The following is a 26,138-nucleotide window of genomic DNA, read 5'->3' on the forward strand; positions in this document are numbered from 1 at the left end:
ACGAGAGTCTCTGAGGCTTACAAAAGGCTGATGAATCTCAGGCAAGAAAGGGCTCACAAAACCTTTGTGGGATATGCCTTGCACCCCAGACAAGCAATGGGAATTCTTTTGTAGCTAGGGTCCTACTGACCCAGCACCCCACTGGAGCCTTCCTGCACCACTGGCCAGCAGTCCAAGGCAATGTGCTCCACTTAAAACCTGTGCCCATCCCACACAAAAACAGCACCAGCCACTACCCTGCAACTGTGAGGAGCCAGGCTCCCCAATATAGGGGCCACATGCAGCAGAAGTCACTCAAGTAGAAAGAGAGTGATTCTTGCACTTGAATTTGTAGGGTTGCTCTGCCCTCCCATCCCTAGCAGCTCCAAGACTGGCTGTCACAGCAGGGATCACCATCCCACACAGAACTGCCAAGCCTGGTCCTGGGCCACTGTGTCCCTGCAGGGCATGTGCTGTGCCCAAGCACTGGCACCACACAGAATGCAGTGCAGAGATGCCAAAAAGCCCTGGAAGCCTAGCCAGCCAAATCCCAAATCCCTCTTTTGTCAAACCCCAAATCAGAAATTCACATCTGCATGATATTTGAGCACTGCAAGCAGGTTACTTATTCTGTTAATTCATCCAGCCAGTGAATGTAAAAGAGCACCTCAAGTACAGTTAAACAGTCTGAAGCATAAAATGGGGGGGGGGGGGAATGAAACCTACAAAAAACAAATGCAGAGCAGAGATGCCAAAAAGCTCTGGAATCCCAGTTACTTATTCTGTTAATTGATCCAGCCAGTGAATGTAAAAGAGCACCTCAAGTACAGTTAAACAGTCTGAAGCATAAAATGGGTGGGGGGGGAATGAAACCTACAACAAACAAATAAATCCCAGACACATTAAGCTACAAGAAGCAAAGATAGTTAAACTGTACTCTTTTGGTTCTGACAGAGTTCAAACACTCTTATTTCACACAAGGAAACAAAGACTCTCTTAGTCTTTTATCTTTAAAATGTGCTTAGCAAATTGCTCAAGAGGTTTTGAATTGGTTTTGTATAGAAACACAACATAGTTGTCAGAGCCCTTTAGATGTAATTTCAGTATTTACTGTAAGCAGTAAAGAGTTTCAGATGGATCTGAATTACATACGTACCTCTAGCTGGACATAGTACTTCGCCTTGAGTTCAAAATAAGGTCTGTGGAAAAACAAAGAACAATTGTTTACAATCACTGGGACTGAATGCCATGTACTGGCGTGGGAGTTGCTCTCTTTGTAGCATTAACACAGCTATTTTGTGTATCACTGCAATCCCAGGAGACCACTACCCAGCTGATGGAACACCTACACATGCTCTCAGTGTCTCTCTCTTACTCCCTAATGCGTCTATTTCTCATGGGTCCTTTGACCTAAATACAAATTGCAAAATTCCAGTTTTTGGAGTTGACAGCATAATTCCTCCAGGCCTAGATTCCGCAAGATATTTAAATGTAACATCCAGCTTCAGGCATAGGCATCCTCTCTCTACCCAGCCACTTTCTGAGCCCACGGCACACGTAAGTTCCTACAGAAGGTGAACCTTCTCTGCGTTCAGGTGTGGGGGGTGGAGGGGCAGTTCTTGGGATTTTCAGTGAAGGAGAGGGTGTGAAGAGAGGTCAAAGCACCACACACAAGGGCACAGCACCTCCCAACAGTGGCCCACCAGGCACTTCCCTAAACCTGCTTATAAGCTTGCAAGAGGACAGGGGTACAAGAGGTGCAGCACAAAGCCTAGAAACCACTTTCCACCCTCAAAGTTTTGAAGTCCACAAGCCAATATCATCTGATACAACTCTGAGCAGGAAAAAAAAAAACCAACAGCCCTATTATCTGTTATTTAGCAGGGCTCATTACCCTCTTTCCCTCTCAGAAGCTCTCCTGGAAAGTAATGGAGAGAGATAAACAATCAGATATGCCTGTACATGAAATAGAACGGGAACTACTCCTGCTGTGTTTCTCCTGACAGCAAGGCTCTTCTGAGCTCTAGGCCCTACTGCAGCTGCATTTTGGAGCAGGGCACTGGCAGGGGAGGCACTCCCACGTCCCAGGGTCCCTTCATTCCCTGACATCCGTGGCCCTGTAACCATTGGGGGCTGGTCTGTAACTCAGCAGGGCGGGAGAGCTGCTCACTGGTGTCCTACAGCTGAGCCCAGGGCACTGCACAGACAAAGTGCTTTTCAAGTCAGTGACAGGATGAGTGAAAGGCACTTTGACCAAGTCACCAGAGCAGAAAGTGACTTCCAAAAACCAGCTAACACAGGCGAGTTCATTATCCCACAGCTCAGAGGCACTGAGCCAGAAGATCTGGTAACTGTTAAGAACATGCAGCCGTGTGCACATTCATAGATCACAAGCAAGTAAGCACCCAAAAAATAAATTAAAAGCAAAACCAAAACAAAACTATCCAGTAATCCTTTGCTCATCAACTTTACTCAGCAAATAATCTAAATGACTTTCCTCCAGGATGCCTCAGTCTTGCTTTCAAAACAGTAATGCTTTAAGCATCTTAATCCCAAGTGAAGCAAGGAGCAAATGCAAATAATTTTCTGCTCAATAGAGAGCAACTCATTCAGTGTGTCTATCCACAAGTTTAAAGAGAAGATGAACAAAAGGCCAGAAACACCTAAGTGTTACAGCCAGTGCTGCCACACCACCGAGGGAGGAGGTCAGAGCAGGATGCTGGTGTTAAATCCTTCCTGAAGAGCAGCTAGAGGCCAGCTACACCCTACAATACAAACAGCTGCAAATTCAGCAGCCTCATTTCCCAGTTTCTGTAGTCACTTGACACCACTGATGTTTTCAGCCCAGTTGCAATTTTCCTTTACGTGAAAATTGCAATGCTGGGAGACAACCGACCATTCCAACATCCCTATGTAGCATAACTTCAAAGACATCCACAACTATTTGTGCCACCAGGCATCTTCCACATTAGTACTAGGTTAGAAGTGGCATTTCTGTACACCCTTTATTAAAGGACCTCCAAAACACCCTACCTAGATGGTTTATACTGCAATCAGCCCTGCTGTGAGACAAAGGAAGACACTGGGATCCTTCCAAGAAGTGGAAACCAGCTTGGCCTGACACAAAACACCCCTCTGAGGGTAGCTCCAGCAAAGAAATGAAAACTCAGAGCACGTCACACAAGAGGCAGCTGGGAAACCAGCTCCACACCATCATAAAAAGCTATGTAGGACCCCACTGACAACTTAATCATGGTCTTTATTTTAAATCTTATTGCAAGGAAGGAACTCCTGGCAGCCAAAACTGTTCTCAGCTATTGCCCTTATCCAGAGGGATCTGTCATTTAGGTATCTGATGATGGTTTTCACAGCCCTTGTGCAGTGCTAGACAAACAGCATGCAGCTCATTCTAGGAAGTCACACCACTACACTGTTTCAGCAAACATGCTTGAATCTTGCTTGAGAAGTGCTAATCCTTTCTTGAATTGAGCAAACACCAATCAAAATAGATTTTTAGTTGACCGATTTCACCAAAAAGTCATTTTTAGATGGAGGGGATTAAAAGCTAAATACAGCAAGCAGATTGTTTAGACAAGCCACAGTCTGGAAATACTAAAAAAAAAAAAAAAAGGACTGTGAAATATAAAGAGGATTAAGAATTGGTTGTAAACAGGGCCAAAATTTTAAACAGGTTCTGAGCAAAAAGCTGTTTCACTTCTCTGCAACAGAGCCAAACTGCACAGTAAATGCAGACACAATTATTAATGACACGAGCTGCTTAGCTATGCCTTCTGAAGGGTGTTTCCTTCCCCAAGAACAGCTCTCACAGCTTTGCCATGGCAGCAGGAGGAAGTAAACAAGCCTCGTGTACAGCACCTTACACCCGTGCAGTCTCGCACCTTTCAGCTTTCTGTCACTTGCTTTGTTGCTCTCCTAACTAAAAATAAGACCTGTGAACAATCCTAGGCTGTGAAACATCCACACAGAGCTCTGCAGACAGCACTTGTGTGGATCCCAAGTGTCTTTCCCCAAATCACACACCACCAGGGAGTTCAGTGCACTGGAACAAGAGCAAGATGCTGCTCAGAAAAGGTTTCTTATCCCAGTTCACCAGTCCACTGAGTCAGGTATTTCAAAAGACACTTAAGAAGGACAACAAGGACAAATACCAGTACCAGTTCTGCTGTGAGGCTGCTACACACAGAGAGCAACCCAAAGAGCAAGACACTTCCACAAGCCCAAAACCCCCATCAGATAGGTACTTCCCCCAAAGAGTTTTCACCACTAAACTCCTCTCCAAACATACAACATACTTTGATTTATTGATGGCTCTTTTCAGCTTCTTCTCCAGTTGTTTCATCCTCCCCATGGCAGCATTGTATTTGGCTGCAGTCTCCTTGTGAACCAACTCGCTTCTCGTTTTGGTCTGTTCCGCCTCCATGACCTTCAAGAGAGGGGGAAAAACAGGTTGAGCAGCAAGACACAGTGATCCACTTCTTATCATTTCAATTAACAGCAACTTCATCATCTCATGTCAGGAAAGTGAGGGTATAGAAAAAATTACTTCCAGTGAACCTATTTAAACCTGAAAAGAGAAGCAGCTCTTGAAACACTGTGTAAATTATTACAAAGGTGTTACAGCTTTTCACAGGATCTCTCTTACAGGAAGTTTAGAAGACCTTAATCTTTTGGGAACATCCATTTTTTAACCCAGTTAGATATTCACAAGTGGAGGAAGACTAGCAGAAGTCACCCAGTTACATTCAACAGCAATGTTTCTGTTTCCTCCTGCATCTCTCCTGGGAACCTGACTTTCCCAGCAGAGAGCTTGCTGGTTGCTCAGCTCCCAGCTGCAGCCCCATCACTCTGGAAAGGGCTGGACACCAACCACAGCAGAGGGAGGATTCAAACACAATTTGGCCTGAATAACCAACCACTAGAACATTGTGTCCAAGATGGCTCGTCTCTCAAAACCAGCTGATATGCCTGAAATCACAGTTTCAACACTGAATATGCAAAGTTCAAGTCCTGAGCTGACACTCCCACTATGCAGAGAAGGAAAGTTATGCTGATGACCAGCCCCCTATCCCCATGTATGAAGATATCTAGAACACAAGTCTGATAAGGAGCAGCTGAGGGAGCTGGGGGTGTTCAGCCTGGAGAAAAGGAGGCCCAGGGAGACCTCACTTTTCCCTAAAACCTCCAGAAAGGAGGGTGTAGCCAGGTGGGAATCAGCCTCTTCCCCCCAGTAACAAGCTACAGGGAAGAGGAAGGGGCTTCAAGTAGCTCCAGAGGAGGTTTAGATAGAATATTAGGAATTTTTTTTTCACTCAAAGGGTTGTCACAAGCATTGGGAGAGGGAAATAGGTGTCTCTCCATTAGCTGCACTGTTGGTATCCCACAGCCATGCTTTGCCAGTAATTTTATCCAGGGTACTTTAATTGTCCAAATTTGAGATGTCAGAGGTGTAAGTCAGAAAATGTGTTTTATTTGGTGCACTAGCTATCAAGATCCAGACAGGGAGGTGACTGATTTTTTTGAAGTCAGAAAAGTGGTGACACCTCTTTGTTGGTCTTGCAATAAGGGGAAAGCAGGTGGGGTTTTTTTAAGCTTCCTGTTTTGCAGCTATGAAGGTACTCACACAAAAAATGGCAGGACTTGATTCTCTCCAGTAGTGGATTTTGAGACGCCTCAGCTGCGACACCAACTACTCCACAACTTGACATAAATTTGCTCCACATGGCTCCTACCACCAGACTGCATCTGAGCTCACATATGCAGAGACAATATTCAAAACATCTTGATTTTAAATAACCCCACCCACAAAGCTTCAATTTTTTTTGAAAAGGTGTGCTAGTCCTCCCAGCACTCAGGCTGAACTGTACAAGGGAAAGACATGGTCAGCTCTGACTCACTCAGATCACTGTTCCTCTCAGGAAAACTGTCATCTTGTCCCTTCTGATGCCTAAATGAAAGAGTGAAACTGCCAAAGCCATCAGCATCAACTTGGAGCTCCTGTTGCCACAACTGGAGGCCACTTTTTGCTACTCTGCACACACCACTCATTATTAAAGAAAGGAATTACTAGAGAACTTTAAACTATGAGAAATAAAGATTTTCAAAGGATCTTCTGATCAGATATAAAAAAAATATACTCAACCCCAACATCCTTCAACTTTCTCATATATATAAGGCATCCATTTTCAAAGAAAGGAGAGAAAAAAAAAATCTATCAGGCTCATAACATATTCTCTCCTGCATCCTGAAAAATAAACTGGAGCCTCTTATCTCAAACAACTGCTTTAAAGTCAGTTGGTGAAACATGTCAGACAAGGCTGGTTTTAACATGGAAGTCTCTTAAATCATACTGCAGTCTCCATAGACTGCACAGAAGGTGGCTCATCTTTTTTCTAGTGTGGCAAGGAAACCGCAGTTTAAAAATGCCGTAAGCTACAAAATAATGGAGCAACTGGAATCTGCCAACGTTCAGTTATATGTCAGTCCCTCACATCCATTCTTCAGGCAAAATTAGCACAAACTTTGATATCTGGGATAAATCACATGATAAGTATGACCAACATCAGGGTAATAAAGCAGGTTAGGTGTCCAGCACTGTGCTGATTTTTTTCAAATGTCTCATATCAAACATCACAGAAATGCTGAACCCTGCAGAACTGGCATTTGAGGATGACACATTGCAAACACCTCAAAATATCTGACAAAATGTGGAATTTGCTACTAGCCATATATACCCACGCTCATTACCTTGTCCAGAAAGAAAGCGGGAAAAAAGGCTACGTACTTCATCCTTTTGAGGAATCAGTGATGTAACAAAATCTCTCTCCCCCGCCTCCCCCTCCCTTGTTTTCCTGTGGGAATTCTGTCCTCATGCTCACATTACCCACACAGGTCTGTAGAGACAGCCTGTCCTCTTTTCCTAGGGCAGCAGCTCAAGGTGCATGCCCGAGGCTGAGGATATTACCTGGGGGATTGTAAGGTAGCTCTGCAGAAATCCATCACCTGCCAAAATGCATTTAAGCACTTCATTCAAACAAGAAGAAACAAGAGATCATCCACTCCTCCACAAAAGTCAAACAGTCTTTAAATGGGAAAGCTGTCCATCAGGGCTGGCAGACAGAAACAAACTGCAAATGATGCTGCCACCTCTGCAGCTGGGAAGTGCAGTGTTAAGACCAGCCACCCTAACTCCTCACCTCCTTAAGAAGGCTTAGAAAAACACAGACAGGCTTATATAGGAAGTACTTTTTATTAGCACTAATAATACATTTGGTAAAAAATCGCAGCATTATATGGACTTGTAAACAAGCTCTTGGTCACAGTTCCCAAATAAGCTGCTTTGTCTAACCCAAGTGCTTCTACCACCCACCTTGCCTTGTAGATGCTCCTAAGCTATCACAGATGCAGCAGCATCACTTAGAAAAAGGCAAGTGAGGAAAGACATCTCTTCAAACAAAGGCTGCTCAAGACATCTCACCTCCTGACACTGCACCTGCCTTTCAGCTTGGGGTGAGCAGGGGACATCGTCTTGGACAAAAACACCAGGATGGATGAACTTCCAGGACACCCACACAACCACCAGACATTCCTGTAGCCCTTGCCTGTCCCTAACTACTGGATCACCTACCCCAGGCAGAAATCACTCTCCCAGGTAGCACAGGCTGTAAGATACAAGTAATGGGAAATAAAGCAGGCACCCTTGGGGTGAGCAGGGGACATTGTCTTGGACAAAAACACCAGGATGGATGAACTTCCAGGACACCCACACAACCACCAGACATTCCTGTAGCCCTTGCCTGTCCCTAACTACTGGATCACCTACCCCAGGCAGAAATCACTCTCCCAGGTAGCACAGGCTGTAAGATACAAGTAATGGGAAATAAAGCAGGCAAAAACCCCCAACAGAGGGATTGATCAATTCCTCTTCCTTCCTCCCTTACCCTTTATTTCCTACTCACTTGTGTGGAAAAGGAAGGTCAGTGTAGAGTATATATTTACCATCAACAAGTCTATATCAGTAGCTTTGTTCCACCCAAAATGTTTCCATAATCAGAAGTAAAAATGGATTCCAGGGAAAATTTCAGTAATAATAATAAATGCAAAACAACAATTTTATCAGTGGAGCTGAGCAAAGCTGACCATCTAAGCCAGAGAATTACTCTGAAAGACTGTTTCTTTCACAAAACATTAAATTAATTGTTCTTCTAGGGGAAGAATAAAAATAAGAAAGGAAAGAGACAATGCAGTATCAGTAAACCAGGAGGAGAGAATCAACAATGCAAGGGATCACAAAAAATCACTGCATTTCCAGGCTAAAGTGACAAAAGGATCAGGACAAGGCAAGATGTGGTTTGTTGCTTCTTTCACAAAATTTTCTTCTCTGCATTTTTCCTCTAAGGTTTTGTAGCTGCAGGAAGTACCTCTCCTCTCTACATCACGAAAGCACCCACACATTTTACACTGACAGATGGTACTTCACTGTGTAATATCAAAGGGAGCTTCACAAGCCAAATTAATCCAAGAGGGAGCATGCCTCCTCCCTCTTTCCTCTTCCCTCATCCTCTCCTTTTTAAAATGTCTCATGATCAAGAGCCAAAACATTTCTTCTCCCTGCCAGAATTTATGAACTCAACATATCTCAGGAAAGACTGTAAAAGCAGAACCTTTTTAAGACTGCAGATTGCATCAGCAATTAGAAATTAGCAATTTCTCTTGAAATTCATGAAGCATCTTCCTTTCTGCTCCAACTTGTGTCAAACTAGATGTAACACATCTGTCAATACTTTCCTTTTATACATCTTTATGAATTATTTTCAATAGGAGCATAAATGTGAAGATCTTTTTTCCTCCATCCCTCCAAAATTCAATATCCTTTGGTCCTTTCACAGGACTGTCTTTCACAGCCCTGCTCTCTGCACCCCAAACTGCAGCATTACAGTAATTCAAGGTATGAACTGGCTGGTACCCACTAGCAAAAACATCATCTCCAAATTTTAAAGAGACAGTTACCAAAATCCTGGTAAGCCAATGGCTGAGACTGAACAGTACTCTTCCTCCCCAGGCAGCTTAAGAGCTCATCAAGCCTGTCTACATTTCCATTATAATCAACAGAGAATTTATCTTACAATGAACTTGCCCCTCTGGCCACATGAATTGCTCTCCAGACACCTCTTACTGATCAGATCGCCTTTCATCATAATGGAACTTTTGGCAAGTAATGGTGATACACAGTCAGGTTCTAGACACGACACCATGAGCTAAATTCCAATCTAAGTGTCATTACACTTCTCAGATCTGTGGAAAATTGGACATTTAGGAAAAAAACCACAGGACTTTACCCCAAAACACGCATCAAGTTAAGAGTAGAAGTGGGCAAAGCAGCTGCCTGACTTGCAGGACTGCACCACAGTCCAGTGTTTTGCTGTTGTGAACACTTAGCTCAAGCACAGACATTTGCAGGGATTAGTTGCATCTTCACAGGCAGGTAGGCATGAATCCAGCTCCTATTTATGCTCCCAGCCTCCTTTGGAATCACAGCTCAAACTGTGAGGTGCAAAGAAATTTGAGTGATAGCCTATACTCCATGTACATGTTCATGCTGGTTCTGTCTGTTCCATGAATAGAAAGATTTTCCACACATTATGCTCCCAGCTCACCCAGGAAAAACAAAATTTCAGTAACTGTCCCATTTTGTATCAGTTGAATTGTATGATTTTCTAGATCAGTGGCTACAAAAGTCTTGTTTGCAGAAGCCCAATAGCTCGTCACATTAAAAATAGTGTTAATACCTTTTCAGACTACCAAGACATCAAAAAGCAATTACAACATACAACCCTTATCTCTATTTCCTCCCAGTGAGTGTCTGGAAACTGCTTTCCTGTTTGGTACCGGGGAACCCAGTCCTTGTCTATATCCATCAGGTCAAGTGCAAAAGTAACCTGGCAGCATTTCCACACATAGCTGCATGAAACATCAGTTTCTAGCTTGTTCTCTCACCTACACTTTTTTTATGCTTTCTTTTTCCAGTTCACAGTGTTTGTCAGCTACCAAGCTACAGGGCTCAGGTTTGGTTCCAAGTTTCAGATTCATTCAGTAAAGCCTCCCTCCCTGCCTAAGAACAGCAAATAAAAACACTTGACTCTGACCTGACATTTCTATCAGAAGAGAAACAAATGAATCAGTAGCCCAATTCTAACATTTAGCTCAGAGGTGCTTTTCTGCACTTGAGTCCTTGCTGTAAAAGGCCTGGTGCAAGATTATTCTCTGCCCACTGCAACTGTCTATAAATGCATGCAAAAAGCTATAAAATCCAAATAACCAGAGTGCAAAAGCTTTCTCCAAGAGCAATTTTATATGTGCCAGTAGAAGATGTCCATTTCTTAACCTTCAGCCTTCACCCACAGAAACAGTTTTTTTTTCCATCAGTGATTTCTAATGTAATTCATAGTTAATGATCTGAGTTGTCAGCAACATATTTCTTAACCCTCAGCTTTCACCCACAGAAACAGGTTTCTTTCCATCAGTGATTTCTAATGTAATTCATAGTTAATGATCTGAGTTGTCAGCAACACTGTGGCAGTGAAGGAGAACTTTTGTTCTAAAAGATCCCATCCCCTAACCTCTTTTCCTCCATAGCTTGGTAGGCAATGCCAATGTTTCCTCCTCCCTGAGATCCCAATCATTCTGTTTGCCTCACTGAACACTGAGCACTTCATTAACTGCATGCACTGCAGCCAAGTGAAGCTTTCACCCCACTCTTAGAGAAGACACAAAACTCAGTCGAGCACTCCAAAAAACGTAATGCTGGGTGTGTTCAGTGAGGACTTCCAACAGCATTTTCATCCTTCTTGGCTCTGGCCTTAGCCTTAAGACCTCCAATGAAAATCACAAGACAAACTTCCATGGAACTCTCCCAAAACCTGCTGCACCATGGAAAGGTGCAGATGGGCTTTCTAGGAACCGAGTTCACCCAAACTATTTTAAGCTCTGGGAACTGTTGGACAACAAGTTTTCCATTCATGGAGCCCTCAGCTGCTCTATACAGTCCAGTCAGTGCCTAGGAGATTTTATAGCTGCAGTGGGTCCACGTAAGCAACCTCATTTACTGTTCAGCTGTAACAAATCAGAGACATTAGGGCTTGAACCAGCCCCCCAACAAGCAGCTGTCCTGCAATCACTGACAGCATCTATCGACTCCACCAAACACCCCCAGCAGCCAGCTGCTGCTCTGAGTCATTGGGTTTGTTCATCTCAAGTTTGCACACCTCTCACAGACTGTCAGGGAACAATCAAGAGTTGTACAAGGACACAAGGATGCCTTTGACACAGCCAAGGAAAAGAAGAATTCATTTGTACTCTCAAGTTACCATTGTTTCTTTCGTCACCCAGCCCAACACAAGTTTTTGTTCTTCCAGCTGGAGAGAGGTAGGTGGCAGATGTGATTGCTGTCACTGTCCACCAAAACTCAGCAGTTTAGCAGTCAGGAGCTCTAAGCAACTCCTTAGACACTTCTGGCTTTCTCATCTATCAATTCTAAGAATCCAAAATTATCTATTTCTGGAGTTCATTCATATTGAGCAGGGATTACATCTAGTAACAATGACAGCTGGCACACACACAGAGCAAAGGTGGGGCTCCCCTCGTAAACACAGAGGTCACCACATCTGCAAATACCAAATTATAACAGGGACAATAACACAAACAGTACCCTGGAGTTCATTTTCTCATTAATATATACCAGGTTTTCTATCTGTCCCCTACACACAGCAAACATCCTTTCTGTTCCCTGTTTCTTCATCAGGCAGCTGGATTTTAAAATTCACTCTGAAATAGAGGCTTTCTTATAACTGAGAAGCTTCTGCAACAGAACAGAGCAACTGTTGCACTGAGGACTGCAAGACAATACCAGCATTGTATGGCACGATAGCATGTTTGGAATAGCAAGTTCAGCTTCACTGGCATGTTAAGGATAAGACAGAACAAAGGTTTTTAACTTGGATTTTTGGTTCTTTTATGTTAAAAAAAGGCAGAAAGGTTTATTTTAAGAGAGAAGACAAATGACAGGAAAATTCTTCCTGACATCTGCTAGAAAGAATACTGTCTTTCTTTGTTAGTGCATCTGTAGGTTTAAAAAGACATTACAAAGGAGGTAGGACCTTGTCTAAATTCCAAAGTTAATTCAGGATAAAGCAGCATGCAAGCTTAAAATGCAACACACGATTTTGAGTAATTCCACATTCAAACACACATTTCTGAAGCAAAGTGACTTGTTCAATTTAGTCCATACTAAGGACAAGGTATACTAAAACTGGAACATGTCCCTGTTTTGCCAGGGTAAACACACCCATAACACACACATTCAGGAATAGGCATCCCCACGCAATTATTCTGGCACAATTCCAAATGCAGACATGCCTTAAGACATTGCTTATCCCTGTAAAAGAAATGGTAATAACTTTTTTTTTCCTGTAGAGAGCTACTGCATTACTGTAGCACCACTAGAGTTGTCCCAGAAGCAGCCAAGGCCCAGACCACTCAACCTTAGGCTTCACCATTTCCACAGCTTCATTTCCTACATGTCACATATCAGGACCAAAAAGAAAATCTGGTCTTTCAGAAACTGGGCCTCATACACCACAAGGGAACACAAAGTATGGAAAAGGCAGATGCTGGGGCAGGTTTGTATTACCCTCTGAGTAGCGTGGTTGAGCATCTCCTGCCAGGCAGAGTCAAACTGGCGCTTGTCATCTTCCAGCAGCCTCTGCTCAGCAAGAGAAATGGTCTCCTTTGCAGCACGCAGCACTTCCGTGGCCCTCTGGAAGTCCTGAGTCGCCCTCTGAGCCTCCAGCTGTGCCTAAAGGGGAAAAAAAAAGGCTGGGATTAGAGACAAAGGAACCCTCACAGTCACATTTAGAAGATCTATGACATTAATCCCAAGACTTTTACGAAGAGCCACACTGGCATCACTGTTTCCCAAACTTTTACTTGAAATAACATTTTTCACTGCAGTAAGTCCTGCCAAAGCAGCAGTTCCCACCCAAAGAGGTCATTTGCCAAGAAGTTTAATTTGTAGCTGATGGCCTACAAATAAGCACCTGGCTGAGAGATAATACCAAATGATGCAGGTTTAATCACTGATGAAGAAACCAGAAGAAAGTGAAATAGCAAACTAGTGGCATGTCAAGAATACACTGAGAATGGCACTCCCTGACTTTAGTCAGGGAGGATTTTTATCTGATACACCATTAATCACACTGATGAAATATTGTGGAATTACTACCTTGCTATAAAGAAAAAACAAGTTCTCTGAGATGGTGACCCCTTAATTCTTTGAGTGTTTTTTTACTTTGCTATTGCTGGTACACAACTGGAACAGTAAGTTCCCACAATAGAGACACAAGAATAACCAAGGGAATTTAAAAAAAAAAATCTTTACCAGAGTTTTTCTACCTTATATATTTCACAGATTTTTATTTAAAGGAGTATTTTTGAGCTGTTTTGCTCAGAAATACAACCCTTCCAATGTAAGCCTCACCTTCAATTAACTGAACACCCAACACCATGAAGAGAGATTTCATTTACACTTCAATGGTTTTTCAAAAATAAGCTGGAATTACCTAGTCCATACCTATGAAAAATGTCTTTGACCAGATATGACTGACAGAACAAAATAATGAGTAAAACTTTATGTATCATGATATACACAGAAGGACTCTGAGAATCAAACATGAGAAAGGACTCTGAATACAGAATAGTACATTGAAGAAGATAAAGTCTTATGAATAAAGGAAGAGGTTTTAGCATGAAGAAATGGTGGTCATTTGGGAAGTGGCTAAAAATTCCTGATATAAAAGTGGAACAACAGTGCATTCTTCAGCAAACAGCTGGCTACACCCCCTCAACACCAGCTGCAAATACCTCCACACTTTAGACACCACAATTACTTGTAAAGGTAATGGAAAAAACCCTCCCTCCCTGCCCCATAGCAGGGGAGATGGACTCCTAATTTAAACACAAGTCTCAAAAGGAAATAAAATGCACTAAGTTTCCCTCTCCATGTCCTGAAATAGCAGCAAGCTCTTCTTACTTCCTTTCCTCTCTCACATGGAGGTACTTCACCCCAAGGTAACCATGCAAAAATAGGAATTATGTGTCAGAGGTCCTTCATTTACTAGCTAAAGAGGGAAATCAAAGTCATCACAATCAGAGCAGTAATTTCCTTCCAACCAAGGTCCCTGATGCATTTCCTTCTGAAGCGGCTGGCCACGTTTTCCACAGAGAAGTTCACCTAACCATGCCCTTTGTTGTTTTCAGGCAGTTCACACCATATCACCCTGCCTACAGCCTTTGTGAAGAGCCAGGGCACTCAAGTGTTAATGTCCATGCAGAACTGCACATTCCAAGGCAGCACAGATCCTTTGGGCCACGGTTAGTGGATGCACAGCATCCTGGTACAAGTTCAACACCAACATGATCTCTTCTCCTCTCTGAAAAATACCCCCACATATTACATCTCCTCATCACCCCAGTCACCAGCTGCCTGCTTCAAATATATTAATACATTTTATAAATTCAGAATAAGCCTGGCTATGGAATGTTTTTATTTAGCCACTAACTAACCTAAACCATGATACCCAGAAAACACAAAAATTCACCAATACAAAAAAGCTGTCTGAGGATCTTTAAAGAAGGCTCAATCTGGGCTTCCAACAAAGAATACATCAAAAAGCCTGAATACAGCAAAAAGCCTCAATCTAGTCCCTATATATCTACTAAATTTTCTAAAAACTCACAACTTTTTTTTGGTTTTTATGTCCAGAAAGTTTGACCTATGCTAGTAAAGGAATCAAGCAGAAATTAAGGCCAAAAGTTCCCATAAAAGTAGTTTGAGATGGGATTTTAAGATGGGATGCAAATAAAATGCAAGACTCCAGTAAGAGCCTGCACCAAGTACTGCAGAACAATGCTGAGGATGCCTGGAGGAAGAGCAAGACCAATTTTCATGGAAGACTCTACGAGAGGGAACCAAGTCCAGCAATAAGGTTGTGAAGGCAGCTTCAGCTCCTTGGCTGCCCTGCTGCATGAGCAGGCCTGCCCAAGTGAGAAATTAGTTACAAACACACAAAACCAGACTGCAGACCCATTCCTAGCATGGCCAGAACCTCCTCAGCAAGCAACTGCTTTCCAAATTCAGTACAACCAGATCCCAGGGGCAATGCAGGCACAGAAATACAGTTTTCTCACTGTAACGCAGCAGCACTTGAAAGTTTCTGTTGGCACACATACCTGGGTCAGGGATCAAGACATCTAAGTCAGCAAAAAGCCTGCAGAGCACTAGGAGCTGAGATACTTAATCCCCATGGAAAACAACACTTAGTGGTAGCTCGCAGTACTAGTAGCCCTTCTGATGAAGGCCTTAATGGCCAATTGGCTCTAAAAAAGGAGAATTGTCTTTATGATAAAAAAAACAGATGCCAAATTTACAATTCAGTTAGATTTCTGCTTGCACCTGGACCTGCAGGACAGTGACAGCTGGAGCTGTTAACAGGCAGGCCTACAACTCTAGGCCCATAATCCATTCAGATTCATGCCCTCTAACTGTGTGGGTAAATGGAAAACTGAAACAAAACCATACCTAAACACTCCCTCCCAGCTGCATTTGTTGAATACTGTTCTACAGTGACAATTTGGAAACACTTTGTTTTTGAGCAACATAGTTAGTCCAAATAGCAATTTAGCTCCAACAGTTATCTGAAATCAGTCTACAGTTTGTACTTTAAGCAGCTTACTGAAAAGTCTGAGCAAGAAAAAAACAAATGCTAGGGTAAAGACTGATACATTTGTCATTAGGAAAACATCAACAGGTTTGTGGCTTTGCCAATGTGAAGAAGAATACTCAAACACTTTCTTTTGTGTTCTAGTACAGTTACCCAATAATTAGCCTTCATTTAAAACTCCCTGCAGCATGTACAAGTTGTTCTGCACCATCACCAACAGGCTGCTCTCAGTCCTAAGCCCGCAGGTCACTCCATTTGATGGAAAACAGAGTAGCCATGTTCTTCATGTGCTTTTAAAACCACAGAGAAACCAGCAGGAGCTCATCTCTCCATCTAGCCTCCTTATATTGCACGTAAACTTTACCACTTTAGACAATGGCTGTTTCTCTCAAGACACAAATCCAAAATTCAAATGAATGGCTGAAAACTAGGCTGTCTTTCATCACAAACTCATGTTTGAGTTGAGAGGGCTTTAGCTTTGGAGTAGAATGAGAGAAAATGTATTAGGGATGAGGACAAAAATTGCTGAGGGCGGTTGGAGGCAAGTAGGATGTCCACTTTCTGCCTGTCATCCATATCAGTGGTGCTTGATGGAGTGAGTTTACCCAACACAGAAGTGAGGATCTCTTTCATTATAGTCACAAGAGCCAGCCAGTGAAACCTCTTTTTGAAAATGAGCAACTCCTGGCACCTTGGGAACTGGGGGACCTGTGCTCCAGCTCCCACTACCAGGGTGACAATGCTCATTGTGGTTCATGATCAGTACTTTGGGCCAGGAAACTCAACTGAGTGTCTTCCACTGCAGACCCTTCCTACATCAGTGTAAAATATAAAATGGGAGTCCTAAAGAAACCCAATTAGGCAGCCACAGAGAATGAAGCTGAGGGAGAATCCCACTGTCACAGCACATCTGTCACACGCTGTCCACACAGCATCAACTCTTCCAGCCATTCTGTTTGTCCCTCCTCTGAAACTCAGTCTCCTACAAGCAACCAGCTACAAACACATCTCCCATAAGAGTAAGCCTTCCCTACAACCAGCAGCACATCCAGCAGTCCTGCTCTGCCCACTCAGCCCCCTCCTCATGGCCAAGAGCTCTCTTTACATCGCTCTCCACCCTGTGCTGTTCTGCACGTGTGACCTCCTCTCACCAGCTCATCTACCTCCGTGATCTCCCTGGCTCTGACAGGTACAGCCCTGAACTTCCCAGGCAGCTCCCACAGACTCAGAAGTGACATGCAGTAGCAGCACTCACAGAAGCAAATCATGCACTGTGGTATCAAAAGTGTCAGCTTAGGAAATAAATTCTGTAAAATTAAAGGGGTACTGGCAGGATTCATAACTGCAAGCTATTAATACATTGCTGAAAGATGTTCAGTCCTGACAAATCCCTTTTGGGGGATAAAAGCTGCACTGCCGCGGGCAGTCCTCTGCTTAGCCTACACAGGGCCTTGCACAAAAGGGAACCAAGCACAACAGACAGATTATGCTGTCAGCTAGAAATTAAAAAAGCACTAGGCCATGGCAAGCTAACAGAAAACAAAACCAGGCACTTTTTAAATGTAGTCCTCCCGGAACTGGCAGCACCATACAGACATCTGCTTGTCCACTTTCAGAGCAGAAAACTGCACACTCTTTAATTATGAAATACAATTTTTTTATTAGTCCACATTAGAGTCTATTGACCCAAACCCTCTTTGTAGCCAAGCTCTTGCCCAGCTGCTAATAGAGGATTTTCCCCCACCTTCCTATATATATCTTGAACCTATGACATATCTCATCTCGTATTTCATCTCATCTCTGATTTTTGTTTTTGTTTCTGCACAGTATCACTGACACTGAAATGTGGTACAACACAGCTATAGCATTCCTGTGAGGTTAGCCAACATCTAATGTACCCTAGTAGGCACTGCTCACCCTCTGACAAATGAACACACCTGCACACAGCTCACAGACCAGCCAGGCTTCCCCAAATTGATGCAGAGGGCTCATTTTGTGGAGACAAGCCTAGGCAGAATTTCTCGCCTTGGCCAGCCTCACCAGAGAACCAGACCCCAAGTATTGATATTTACTGAAAAGGACATCACAACACAACTACAAATTTTCCCATTAGAAACATCAGTCAACAAAGATCAGATATTTTCAAAACTGGCTTCTCATTTATCCAAGTGAATCTATCCCATGCTGCACTGCCAAGGCCTTGACATCCACTTTATTTCAGAATCTCCGAGTTATTGCCAATGAAAGACATGAACAATTTCTGTTTATGAAATCACCATAAGCTGGAACGTGAAGGGAACACACAGCTGCTGGTCAGAATAAGGCACAAGCACACCACGTGCTGGCCCAAGGCTTTTGCTGTAGAAAGCACTTGTTTGTTACTGTGAAACCACTGTTTCTCCCACCCATTAATCTTTAAAACAATAGTTTAATTGCCACCAGCAAACATATACTTGCTTACTAGCAAATAGATAATGATTAACTGTGTTCCAGTCCCACTCTTCAGAAGGAATCAAGTTTCAGATGTTTTCATTCTGCCCCCCTTTCCTTCTTGTATCAACATCCCACGTTAATTTGCTGTGCAAAGTACAACAGGGAACATGTTTTGCAACAGGAACTTTACTCCATCAATCGCCCACCAGAGCTGCTGCAGCCCTGCCTGTCTCCAGGGATCTCTCTGATTGCAGGGACTGAGCCAGGGCACTCTGCACAAGCTTCTGGCAGGAATGGGGACAGCAGGATCACCACTCATTGACCACAGCATCCCCACCTCACCCTGTTGCCCTGCAGCAGATTCAGTGATTCAGAAGCCCCCAGGGTGAAGGAGGTTGAGTGTTCCTTGCACCACTCACACCAACCAGCCACTGAGTGCTGCTATTTCAGCTTCAGTTTTCCTCAAGCTGTTTTAACTCAGCTGGCAGACAGGAACAAGAGCAGCAGCCCAGAGGTCAGCACAAGGGCTCATCACGCTCAACATCCAAATAACAACAACCTTGGCACTGGTGCACCTCCATCCACGGCAAATCTGCAAATGACACTACATCACAGGAGGTGGTTGAAAAGGCAGAACTTCAGCCTAGATGGAGCCTGGGAAACCTGACTGGGCCAAGAGACACTTTACAAGGAGATCTGTGGAGTCCTGCACTTGGAGTGGAACAATCCCACGGTCAGCCCTGTCAAAAAGGACCTGCACATCACAACAGGTGTCAGGCTGAGAAAGCTGAGAAGGTGCAGTCTCACTGGGAGTAATGCAAACCATGTCCTAGGCTAAACTAAGAGAGCCATAGCTGGCCAATCCTGCAGACAGGTTACACAGAGAGGTTTCAAATCCCCATCTCTGGCAGTCTTCAAGACTTGGCAAAACCATGACTGATGCAATCCAGCAATGTGACAGTTCTGCTTTGAGCAGAAAGTTGGAATCTGATGACCTCCAAAGGTCCCCCTAAACAACCAGTATTTCTATCAAATACCATCATATTTTTCCTAGTTTCTCAAAATCTGAAGAACATTTCTGCAAAATCTTTGCAGTGATGCTGTATATTCTCTTAGATACTCAGATGTATTTCTTTTCCTGGGGGAGGGGGGGTGTAAGGGTTCTGTTTGCTTTTTTTAAGGACCATGACCTTTCTTTCCTCTCTCCCAACAGCCTAAAAACTCTGATCTAAACCAGAACTGTAAAATAGTAAAAACACTCCAGAAACCCCTTCTAGCTATATTTTTCTAAACAACTTCCAAAATCCAAGGCCTTGTGAGTGACCTCATTTTGACACATCTACGTAGCCTGAGCTATATAATCCATGATGACTGTTTGCATCAAAAAATACAGTCTCTCAAGAGTCTGAAATACTCTGTAGTTCTTTACACAGTTTATTATAAAGCTATATAATTGAGCATGGGTTAGAATTTGTTTTTCAAAAGCAGATTGAAAGATTTTTAACTGGATGGAGAAGGCAGAGGGCAGGAAAAGGTGAAAACAAGCCTTGCTAGAGTTTTGTGAAATACAAACCATTTCCTCCCTGCTGCATAACTAGTGAAATGCCTGTGGAACACTAAAACCATGTGTCCCTTAGTCTCTGCTTTTGATTAGGTATCTTATTCTTGTTCTGGGCTTTTGGTGCCCTAAGTGCATCTACCCCTTCTCTTCTAACAGCCAAATTGTTGCAGAACTGACCTGACTCCTGGTTGTGTGTTACATTCCTATGTAGTCTATAAAAAGGCTCAGGAAATAAGAGCAGACCTACAAAGCATGCTTCAAGAGACATCCAGCTCTGTGCTAAAGTTAGGTGGTATGTGTAACTCCTTTAAGACAGGATCATGAGTGTGTTCAAAGACCCCAAATGTTCAGGGCACAACCAAGAGCTCATTCATTAGCTGCTTCTTTTCCAGCATGCAGACAGCTGGACTCCTCAAAGGCAGAATCCCACCTCCCTTCTTTGGAAGCTGTGGAAGGAAATGAGAAAGAAAACACCTGAACACACAGTTCCCTCAAACACTGTTAAGACCAGTCCTGAACTGGACTGAACAATCAGCTGCCAGCCCTTCCCTGTTCTCTGGCAGCTCCCATCTAGGCTGTAACCAGGATCTTGTGAAACAGGGCAAGGATATCCCCTCTGAGCTGATCACTGCCATGTGCAGTCAGCCATCTGAAACCTGCTGGTCTCCTCGCTGGTTTTAATCAATGTAACTCCTTGCCTTACAGGAACAGGGAGGTGATGCTCACTTGGGTGCAGAGATTGCATGGGAGACACTACCCCAAGCCTTTTGCCCCTCCTTTGTTTTTCATGTGGTTGTTGAGAGATGCTGGTGTGCCTTGGAGTTACTCACACTAATTAACAAGTCTGTGGCACCAGAGCATGACAAATGGTTCTGTCTAATACCATTCAGGCACAGCCTTCTTGGGCATTCACTGCCATCTGCTTGTTAGTTGTGCAATTGTTTGTGCCCAAAATTATTAAGCTGTTGCTTTCTGCAAGAGGGGATGATAGAATATGTCCAGGTTTTGATCTCAAAGGTAAAAGATCTTATTAAGAGACAAAAACATCGGGATAATCCTCCCTGCTCTATGCACCTGCATTCTGAGAGCTTAGGCAGTGAGTCAGCGAGTCTAGGGCTTACAGCTGGTTTCCAGGTTTACAGAGGCTCTACATGCTCATCTGCACCTGGCAGCAGTCTGCTTTGCTGGAATTAAATATAGAAGCAAGGAACAACTCCCATGAATACACCCTGGCAGAGGTACACCGCCTGCGTCAGTGGCTTTTTTTAATCATCCAAGATAATCAACATTCAGCACATGCAGATGCAACAGGTATGCTCAGGAGAAACACTGGATCCTTGTCTCATGTAATCACCACCAAAGCAGCAAATTTTTCTTAAATAGAAGTTTCCAGAGTGCTGGTAAGGTATTGGCACCCTGGTTCTGAAAGCACATCTTGTGCATTCATACTGGCACAAGCAAAGACAAGGCATGTGGGTAGGAGTTTCACCTGGCTGATGGGCTGTTCTGGACATGTTCTCCCAGTTCCCAGAAAGCCCCACACCCACCAGCCTGTCCTCAATACCAGGAATACGCTCTGGAAGAAAGTTCTATGCTGACCTTGTCCACCTTTGCATGCTCATAGATACTTTTTAGACAGCCATCCTCCTAAGGGACATGTTGAAGATAACTATTGACCCTCCAACATTTTTTCTAGGCAAATTACACAACTCCATAGCACAGGTGAATAACAGGCTTGCTTCACTTAACCAAAGAAGATGCAGGCGGTGTCCTGGACTAACGAAGGGCTAAGTCCATTCCTCGAAGGAAACAGTCTAGGTAGCAGCAGGAATAGGGAATGTCAGTCCCACTTCACAGCAATAAAATACTCCTTTGAGAACAAGCCATTAGCACACTTCACCAAATTAAAAGAACCTACCAAGACAAACCAAACAACAACGAAACAAAAACCAAACAACCACCAGAAGCAGACACAGCTAAATGAGGCGAACATTTCTCCCACATCCTGGCAGCAAAGTTTCTTGTTGAACAGTACAACTTTTTGTTTGCTGCAATTGAGATTTATTTCTTACAGAAGCTAAGTCAATGCAGAGCCATTCCCACATGCTAATTACCTAATACAGAAATTAGAGTCTTCAAATAACCTTTTCCAGCAAGAACAGACAAAAGCTCCAAAATTCGTACTATTTTACTAGAAGTCATTACAAAGCACATCCAGTAACCAACATCCATATCACATCTGTTTTGGCAGCAGACCTCAGCATGAGCATATATCACTCCAAAAACTATATCACTATAAAATCCCACCTATTTAGACCACTGTACACAATAAATACTTGGTTGGCTGAAAAAATTCCCCCAAGTTGCAAGACTTTGCTGCCTTCAGCAGTCATTCCCGAGCAATTATCACACAAAACAGGTAGACAGGATATCACCCTGACCTCAAGCCACCCAGGCTCAAATGCCAACTACTATTTTTAACAGATTATCCTGTCTGTGGTTTACAGTCTCTTGAAATAGACTTTACTAGAAGCCAGACAAAAAAAAAAATCAGGGGAGAAAATGGTGACAGACAACAAAGCAAAGCAAACCTTTCCTTTAAATTGTTTTGGGTTTTCTTCCTTTAGATCAGTGTTCTGGCAATAGCTGTGGAAGTGTTACAGTCACACAAAGGAATGCACAACCTAATCTCTCAGACTTTTCCAAATTGAAGAGGATGCAAAATGATGTTACTCAAATCTTCATGCAACAGTAGAGGAAAAAAGGGATTCTGTTCTATTTGCACATTCCAGCACCCTTTGAGAGCTGCTCATACCTTCCTGCCAGTTCCAACATTTGTTATTGTATCTGTGACTAAACATAATAGCCAGACCACCTATATAAATTTCTTTCTGCCTAAATCTGCTGACATCTATCAAAAAAACCCCAATTTCCTCTGTACCAGCCCTCTCCTTGTTACTCCAAAGAACTGAGGGTATTTCCACACCAGCTTAACCCAGTATTCCATTACTTCAGATCTACTTGCACAATACTTTAAGTATTTCACAACAGAAAAAAAAAACCAAAAACATTCTTGAAGGTAGGAAAAATAATTAGGTCATTTGATTCCCAACAATTAATGGAGAGGAGGAGAGGAGGTTGAATATCTGGCTTTGAGCTACTGCCATCCACTATGGCTGAGAAGTGATGGAGGCTTTGAGATAGGGCTGGAGAAAGTGGGAGAGACACCAAAAGAGAGTAATTTTTTTATCTCTCCTAGATAAATTCTTCAAAACAGATTAAATAGTATTTTCTTCTACTTCTGCAAAGAAAAGCAGAAGAGGGAAGAACCTCTAATTCACAGAGCACAGTCAAAAATTTACATGATGGAGCCCTCCAAGGCACATCAGCAAACAACCCTAAGAAAACATTTTTTGTATCAATAGCTGATACAACCATCCTTCAACAGGACAGTGCTCACACAAACCAGAAATGCAGAGTGTATGAATAACAACCTAGAACAACTAGACCCATTCACTGAGGCACAGAGGCCCAGAGATACAGGTGATCTAACTTTTAGAGAGGGACATGCACACACACAGAACTTACTGACACAGCTATTTCAACAAGCAAGTGGTTAAAATTAGTTCCCACTACCCAAATGTGCCAGGAACATTGTACATGCAGATGATATTGTTATAGATGCCACCTCTTCTGCAGGAAATAAAAGCAACAGAGCCCTACGTTTGAATTAGGTAAGGATTTTTTTCTGTTCCTCTGAGAAGCAGCAGTTGTCAGTGCTCCCAAACATGGGACAGACGAAGAGGGTAAAAACCTGCCAGCCACACTGACCTACTGGCCTATTAGTAAGGTTGATGGGAAGATAAACACATTAAGAAGCTTTCCTTCAGATCTTTGGCATAACTTTCCCAAGCCAACCAGCCAACATCTGTCATCTTTTCGACAGTTTAAGGACACCTAGTTTGACACAGTCCAATATCACACTGTTCAACCAGGTGACAGCCAGAACACAAAAGCCACATTAAGTCAGGTTTTAAGTAAATAAATAATGTTAATAAATCAGCCAGGCAAAACCTAGCTTGTTGACCCAGGTAAGTGACCCAGAGTTCCCTGCTTCCTAGTCTTTGTTGCTACTTTGGCCTGAAGGAAAATGCAACAGAACCATGATTCAAGACTTAAAATACAGTTTTCAAGTTCTAAGGACAGGAGACAACTCCACCTAACTTTGAGCATGGCAAAACATTTGCTTGACTGAATCCAAAGTACATCCTGCTTTAGAAAGAGCTTACAAAATTCAGTGGATTCCCTGGTGAAAATCCAGGAAGTGACTCCTCACCCTCAATAACAAAGCTACAGATTCCCTTGCTTGGCTTATGCCCTCTTCAGCCATGCTTTGTGTGGGAAGGGAGATTACTGTAGTGAGAATGCCCTTTGGGATCACAGCAGTGGGAACTCCACATTTCACCACAGGACTGACGTCACATCGACACGGTTTCCCCAAGATTTAATGATGTGTTTTGTAATAAAAAAACCAAAAACGTTGGTGGGAAGAAGGGGTTCAGACCTAGAGCAGGCCCATAAGGAGCAAAAAGGTTAAAAGAACACACAAAACTTCACAGGCAAACAGGTACAACACACAGCCTCAACGCTTCATACTTTCAGGCACTTCTTGCACAGCTCACCTACGTTTCCTTCCCTTACCATTTCCTCACAGCACTGAGATTCCTGACTGCTCACCCAGCAAGTTCCATGTCTCTTTTCCCTTCAGAGCATACCAGTCATCTGTTCCCAGGCAAGGCTGGTGCTGCCTGCCTCCCTCCCTCCCAGCCTGGCCTGCGCGGCGCCAGCTGAGGCCATGGCAGCAGCCTCCATCCCACACACAGGGCCCTCAACCACAAAGTTCCAGGTCAGAAAGGGAGCTGCTCCCCTGCCTCTCCACCAAGTAATCTAAAAATCACAGCCATTTCCACATGGTTGATTTATAGACCCAGGAGTGAATATCTTCAATCCACCTTCCCAATCCAGGCATCATCCCCTCCCATCTCCCACTGCCAAGAGGCTCCCCAAAACCCACCAGGGCAGCTGCAATACAGCATCATCACCTAAAAGGACAAACAGCACAGGCAGGGCACAAACAACACAACCTACACTGCCAGCCTAGACTGGTTGTCGCAAAAGGCCAGAGCAGCAACATCCATCCAAAATGCAAATAATAAAGCATACCAAAACATGTCCTAGTGATCAGACAAGGGAAGCAGTTTTAAACCAAAAGGTGAGAGATTTAGATTACATGTTAGGAAGAAATTATTTACTCAGAGAACACTGAGGCACTGTAACAGGTTGCCCAGAGCAGCTGTGGATGCCCCATCCCTGGAAGCATCCAAGAACAGGATGGTTTGGGCATTGAGCAACCTGGTCTAGTGGGTGGCACCTATGCCCACGGCAGGTGGGCTGGAACTTGTTGGTATTTAAGGTCCCTTCTAACCCAAACCATTTCATGACTGTACGATTATTTAACAACAATAACAGCCCTGAACTATAGTCACAGAAAGCAGTCACGTACTCTGGGCATTTGTTTTTTTCCTGAAACAGTTGGGAGAATTTGCAGAAGGTTTACTAAAGTTTATTTTCAAGTTTCTGTATTCTTTCCTTTCAAAATGTGAATCCACACAATAGTTACTTGGTTTATGAACAGTTAACCAGAAACACTCCTTCAGCCAGGAAAGGTCAGCTGGTTGTTCCACTGTAACTGTGCCAATAATTTTGCTTTTTACTAGCTCCATGGCAAGTCTCCAAACAGGAATGCAAGTCTGTCACAGTTCTGCTGACATTTAATTTTTGCTTCTCAAGTTCCTTCTCCCTCCACCTTTTTTTTTTTTTGCCAAGATAAGCTTACCAGATTAGACAAATCAGTCTTAACTCCTTGTTGTCCTAAACATGAGCATCAGGACTTCAGCTCCTAAAAGTAGGACGGAGAAGGAGATTCCTTATGACATGGGAAGTCAGTATACTGATGGAAAACACATTTAGTGTCTAGGAACCAGAGGGAAAGACCTAGATGTCTACCACTGTTGGAACTGGACCCAGGAGCTGTCATCCACACTCAATGCTGCCCTCCTTCTCCCAGCAGAGCCAGCTGGTGCTGTGATCCCATTAGCTCTCACTCACTGAGTGAATCTGGATACAAAACTCGGGTGCTGCAGGAATTGACACTGGCAAGACCACTGTTTCCAGTTCCTAATTACTCTTAAGGATGTTTGGCAGTTTTGAACCTTCAAGTTACAAGAATTTAAAAAGCTTTTGTTTCCTGAGCTAAGGAAGTTACCATCTGCAACTTTCCCCACTTGCCACACTACTTTCAGACATCTCAA

The 26,138-nt window shown here is 43.4% G+C and overlaps 1 protein-coding gene across 1 annotated transcript in view; it reads right to left on the reverse strand.

Annotated features, from left to right (window-relative positions):
• SH3BP5 (SH3 domain binding protein 5) overlaps nt 1–26,138 on the reverse strand; it is a 51,457-nt gene that overhangs the window by 6,547 nt on the left and 18,772 nt on the right. Inside the window, exons 4-6 of the mRNA XM_039713396.1 lie at nt 12,686–12,850; nt 4,293–4,423; nt 1,136–1,178 (exon numbers count right to left, since the gene is read on the reverse strand). Coding sequence (XP_039569330.1) covers nt 1,136–1,178; nt 4,293–4,423; nt 12,686–12,850 — 339 coding nt within the window. The remainder of the gene's footprint in view (nt 1–1,135; nt 1,179–4,292; nt 4,424–12,685; nt 12,851–26,138) is intronic.

This window comes from Passer montanus, unplaced genomic scaffold (genome assembly GCF_014805655.1).
Source record: "Passer montanus isolate IOZ18808 unplaced genomic scaffold, ASM1480565v1 scaffold10, whole genome shotgun sequence".
NCBI classification, from domain to species: Eukaryota; Metazoa; Chordata; class Aves; order Passeriformes; family Passeridae; genus Passer; species Passer montanus.